This window comes from Dryobates pubescens, chromosome 5 (genome assembly GCF_014839835.1).
Source record: "Dryobates pubescens isolate bDryPub1 chromosome 5, bDryPub1.pri, whole genome shotgun sequence".
Lineage (NCBI taxonomy): Eukaryota > Metazoa > Chordata > Aves > Piciformes > Picidae > Dryobates > Dryobates pubescens.
The window spans coordinates 28739428-28745601 of NC_071616.1; the positions used below are offsets into that span (position 1 = coordinate 28739428).

The following is a 6174-nucleotide window of genomic DNA, read 5'->3' on the forward strand; positions in this document are numbered from 1 at the left end:
GCTAAGGAGCCCATGAACTGTTACTGACAGTGACCACAGCTCAGTTGACAGGTGTGACTTGCTGAACTGATTTCATGAATGCCTCATTCCTGAGTAGACACCTAAAGTGTGGATGGAAGAGCTTAAATCTGGAGCTACATCATTGCAAATCTTATGCTAGAAGCACACTCATTCTTACCTTAGGTGACAAAGGAGTTGTGCACTATGGTTTGTTTGGATTCCCCACCAGAGACCTGACAGATTTGATTTTGTTTGTTTGCCTGGATACTATCCATGGAATCAGATGGAAATACAAGTAGGGAAAATGCATTGCACCAAGTTTTATTTGTGTGGAGTTTTATATCTTAATGCAGAGCTAAAGCGAGTTGCACACATACAAGTCTGTCTGGGCACACAAGGTCAGTTTTTGTGATGGTTTTGTGTGAGATACCTTCAACACTCAGGATATGATCAGAAGAATACAGCTGCAGGCACTCTGTGGGCACATAGCTGTGCCTTTCCCAAATGCAAAGGAAATTGAAAAACCAAGTTTCAGTTCACACTGAACAGTGATCTTCTTGCAAAGCTTTGAAAAGTCAGATGAGATTCCTCTACTGCTAAAATTTCATCCAGTGACGTCCGTTACTACCAGTTTACAATCTATCTCCTTGTCTCTTACAGCATGAACAGAGAATTGCTTCAGGTTGGAAAAATACTGGGTGGAGGGAAAGGGATGGGAAGCAGGAAATCTTTAGACAGTTTTACTAATAAAGGCCCTGTGTTGACAAGCAATAGTTTGACAGATAGAAAACTGCCCATGGAATTTGTCCCACTTTACAGGACTGAGCAGTGAAGGTCTGGGTCTTACTCAAGTTGATATAAATTAGAAGACGCTTTCCCAAAATTAAATGAGTGTAACAGAGCAGAGTCACAGAGGGTGATGGATAAAGGCTTAGCTTGGTGGAGACCATTTACTTAAGCGCATGTTTAGTGTGCAGTGACAGCCATGGAGACCACTGGCTGTTAAAAGGATTCACAATCACCAACTGCATGTATAACCACAGGGGTGGGATTTCATAAACTATCTCAAGCTGGGAATTTCCCCTGAGCCAACATTGTTACATACACAAAAGTCTCCTAAGATGCAATTTCATGTTATTTCCTTGGAGAAGTTCAAAATCAGGTCTGAGTGAAGCAAATAAGGAAACTCCATTTCTTCTTTCAACCAAGAGACCTTCATCTCTCTTGGGAGACTCATGTCCTGCTTGCTCTCAACCATCTGTCCTGAGGGGGAAAGTCACTGAGCTGGAGAGCACTGGTCTGATGGGAACATCATGCAACTGCTGTGTGGGCACACTGTGCCCCAAAACTGAGGAGTCTGTTAGAGGGGGAATCTGGTAATTACACTGTTATTCAAGTCCATTCTCCCTGATCTTTACCGCAAGTTTCACACAGTTTACATTTATTTGCACTAAAATGGAGCCCACTACCTCCCTGCTCATGGATACAATATTTTGTACGCTGTACTGAATCTGCACAAATTCAATGTGCATTTAATGCATTTATCTAGAAATTACTGTGAAAAGACAAACACCCAAAACCCAAACAAACCAGGCTTTGTAAGCAGATCAGTAGTTCTAGTGTAAGGTGAAGAAGTGGCTTGTTTTTAATAAGTGTGCTAGATAGGCTCCTTCAGAAATAACAACTTTATGTGAAATGTTCTAAGAATGGTTCATGACCAGGTTACTGTACTTTTTTTCTGTTCTTTTCTTTTTCTTTTTACTGCAACAGGTGCAATTCACTTGAAGTCCTTGTGCACTTTTTTGATTTTTATTTTGTTTTGTATGAAAGCTTTTTCACTTACCTCTCCCTCCCTGTTATTTATAAACGCTACTGTGGTTTTAACAGTTTAAATTTGCATTGTTCTAGAAAATAGCAGCTCTCGAATGTCGTGTTTCCATCTTTCAAACAAAGTATGAATAGATTCTGATGGGCTAGCGGATGTCCTGAATAGCAACGCTGAACAACCAAACACACCAAGAGCCAGGACAAGTCTGAACTAATGAAATCTAACAGTTAATAATTTTTATGTTAATCTCAGGGATGAGAGAAGAGTAAGTACTGCTAGAGAGGAGACAGAGTTGCTATTCTTTGAAAACCGTTTGGAAAGTCTCACACATCCCCATTCAGTGATTCTGAATATACTTAACAATTGTCTTCTGTTCATTTGTGTTTTACTTCACGGCTGCTCCGGTTCAGAGCTACAAGCATGGGCCACCGCCTGCCCTGAGCTGGGGAGGGTAGTTCCACATCACAAAAGATTTTAAGGATTTTTTTGAAGTTACATGAGCTTAAATCTGAGGGTACGCGCATAAATATCTGTGCGTCAGAGGTAATTTGGAACGATCTGGTTCAGTCCTTCATCGTAACTTTAAAGAAATGCTATTGTACTATATGGAAAATGTACAGCAACATATATTTAAATAAAAAACTGTTTAAACAAAAAAAAATAAAATAAAGAATTTAATATCCAAAAGGTAGAAACTTAATTTTAACTCTCTTCTTTCTCAGTATTTATTCAGAAATTAAATTCCTACAGAGGCTGTCCTCTTTGCCAAGTGTTTTAATTTTGATAGAAATACATAATCTGCTGCAATACACAGCACTTTCAAATGTTTTTTCTGACTTCATGCAGGAACTCTTGTCCACAGCAATCACTGCAATACCTATGGTTCATTCCATGACCTGCTCTGGTCACTCAGATAAAATACATGGGAATGCTGCTTTGCACTGACAACGGAGACTGAGACAGAGTTCTGCATTTAGCTTCATCTGGATTATAACAGTGTCACAGAGATATTGATGTGACAAAGCACCCCTATTCCCATCTAAAAAATTCCTTGCCTACAGCTCTGCAGTTCTCCTCCCATTTTCTTTAAATGGGGTTACTGCCTCTGGTTTCTGTTAAGTTTCCTTGTGGATTTTTTTTTTTTTCTAAAGACAAAAAGGGAACTACATCTAAGTATATTCATATTTTCACTCCTGGATCAAGAGCTTATCTGATGTCTCAAAGCCTTAGTTCAGCTCTTTGTCACATTGCACCCTGCATGTTATTGTAGGTATGTGCTACCAAAGCCACTTCCTGCTCACTCTTGTATCAGAGTAGTCTATACAGGCTTGATACAATATTAAGTGCTGGCATCAGAGGGAAAGCAATAAAAACCATCTCCAAGTCTACTTTTGGCCTGCTGGACTAACACATTACAACCAGATGTACTGTGAAGTTTCAGGAGAGATGAGCTACTTTTAGCTTGAGAGTAGTTCATATTCTACTGAAAGTTGCAACCTGATTATATAGCACCAAGTCCTATCAGGAGATCCAAAATTATAACCTACTATTGCTTAAAATATTTTTTTCATGGTTGCAATACACTCAAAAGAAGTGTTTCCTGGTTTTCCCCTTATGGAGATGCCCAAAGTCATAGGGAGCTACACTAGCTAGAGACCAAGCCAATCAAGGTCACTTTTTATTGAATCCCAGAAGTCTCCATTAGCTTCAGCAAAGCAGGTTTAGTTTACTCAACTATAGCTGAATAGAGACATAGGCCTGCAATATTAAACCTTTCAGATCCCATGTTATGTGCTTTAGAACCACTTTCTTTATGGGATTAAGAGAAATAAAAGTTTTTTAAAATCCCCTATTAACTTTTCTAACATCAATTTGTTACAAATAATTGGGAAGATACCAGGGAAATCATTTGCAGCCAGGTCTTGTGTTAGTACCTTAAAATCAGGCAAAATAAAGAAGTCTGTGAGCCAGGAACCAAGGCAGGCTACTTTATACACTTTTTTCTGCTATCAAATTTTATGGTTTTATACTCAACTAATACAATTTCTCATTTGTTCTGCTGATACAAAACAATTCCTGATGTGGAAATTCACTCTGCTTCCATCTGCACCAACTTAACACTAGGTAATTTCCCAGCCCCAGAAGAATTTACTTTTGATTTATGTCACTCCCACCAGTTACAAATCAAACCTGTGTCTACCCAGTGGGGCAAAAATAAACAGACTGTATCTGCAGAATCACCAAAATAAAATTATCTCCTTTCTTCCCTTATTTTTCTCTTTTAATTGTCTCAGTATTTACATACAAAAAAAGACCTTAAATCTAACCACAAGTGTAGTTTCTACATTAAATAATGTCCTTCCAGTCTCTTGCACAGAAAAGGAAGTGACCTGAATATCTTGACTTCTCTGGAATTACTTTAAAGTACAAAAACCTCTTTGAATGGATTTAATTCATTTCATTTTGCTGCCACTGCCGCAGGGCAACTCCGGAAAGACGTTCCCACATGGAGGAGGTCTCCTAGGTGTTACAAGTGCAGCTATGAATGGCTCACAGCCCCACTCACCGTGGCTCAGACAATGCCCATCAATGAAAGAGCCTTGGTTTGCCTCATGCTCCATGCCACTGGCTTCATAAGACTTATTCCCAGCTTCTACCCATGTACTGAGAGGAGAGTGGAGCTCAAGTTGCTTCACAGCAGTTACTAATTCACTCCAGCTGCCTGTGAGGAAGAGGGTGAGATTGTTGGCCTCTTTCCCCCTGCCACTCCACACTGCCAGCAGCTCATGCCTGGTGTCTGACCAGGCATTTCAGTTTACTCTCAGGAGCTGTTGTGTCCAGCGTGACTCCAACAGCCCCTTGGCTAAAGATAGCTGAAAACGTTGAATATTGGTGGGGCAACAGTGGGTTTAGTGGGGATGGGTTTCAAAACCACAGGTCGGTAGAGTTTCTGCCCCATGCCGTCAGCCTCCTTGCAGAAATGTGGCATCTCCACGGGCATCGTGGCTGCACTCTTCCTCCACAGACCCAGCCCTGGGAAGGGTGAGGGTGGAAGTGCACCTGGGGGCTGATAGACCCCTGGCCCAGGGCAGGGGAAGGGGCAGCAGGTCCATGCACCCACCTGGCCTGAGAGGACCCCAGCAGGGTCCTTCTCCCCAGCATGTGGGGCAGGCTCAGGGGAGCTCTCTGGGCCAGCAGTATCTGCGCTCTGTTTGCTTTTCTTCCCCTCATAGGAAGGAGGGTCTCTAGGGGCTGGGTGCCCCTCAGGGCCAGAGGGAAAGGCCCTGGTTGGCAGGCTCTGGGCTGGCCTTGGCTCTTCCCAGAAGGAGGCAGGGAGCTGTCGCTTCCTCATGGGCACCTGATCCGGTCTGGCGGCCTCCGGATTTTGCTCCTGCAAAACATGTTCCCCGGTGAGACTGTCCTCCACCTCAGCTGTCTGCAGCATCTTCTCAGCAGCAGCCCCACCATGGGAACTGAGGTCAGGTGTCTCAGGCTGGGGGCCACGGCCCCGGTCCTCTGCCCCCCTGCGCCAGCCACACTCAGGGGTTTTGCTGGGGTGGCATCGTGGAATCCGAGAGTACTTCTGAGAGAAGCGCTTGAGCTGCTTTTGCAAGTATTTTCTGTGGTCAACTGACCGGCGACAGGGAGCCGATTTATCCAGAGCCGCTTTGATATCACTGGAGGCCAGGTTGACAAAGTTCAGTAGGGTTTTTACCTCGCTGTCTGATGCCATCTCACTGAACGTGCTGTGCACAGCTTCCCATTAAAAGTTTATAATCCACCTTTGGATAAACCTTGGCAAACCTGCGAAACACAACAGACAGACTTAAGAGCAAGAAACCTCAGTTTATATAGCACCACGCAAATGGAGGGTGGGGAGGACACAACATGTCAGGGCAGTTCTCAGCCACACAAGTTTTCCATCCGCTTGCCTCTGCACTGGCAAAATCCCGGCGGAACTGCCCTACACCGCGGCCTACAGCTCACTGCCCTACACTGCTGCCCCAATAGGCACCAGCACAAGGACCGGCTCACGAATGTCGGCTAGCCTGGTGCCTAATCTTGTTAGCGCCTGGGTGGAAAGAAGCCGGGGCAGCCGCTCACGCCTCCCTGCAAGCAAGTGCGGATACTCACCCAGCGCGGGATGGCTTTTCTCACCGGTGCTGGTGGCTGCGGCGTCGCTACGGAGGAGAGCCCCTTCCCCGCTAATCTTGTTAGGCAGGTTACACACCGCCAGCCTCAGCGGAGACAGCCAGAGCCCGCCAGTGTTTGGACGCAGTTTAGCAAGCACTTGAGCAAGCTGAATGAATATCGACTCCAGCGAGTTCGGGGCTCTCCCAGGCCAA

General features: G+C 44.3%; 1 protein-coding gene across 1 annotated transcript; it reads right to left on the minus strand.

Moving 5' to 3' along the window:
• Positions 1-4691: 4691 nt before the first annotated feature.
• On the minus strand, positions 4692-5561 carry FAM181A (family with sequence similarity 181 member A). The gene has a single exon (XM_009907290.2). It carries the CDS (start codon positions 5559-5561, stop codon positions 4692-4694), a length of 870 nt encoding a protein of 289 aa, XP_009905592.1.
• Positions 5562-6174: the final 613 nt, after the last annotated feature.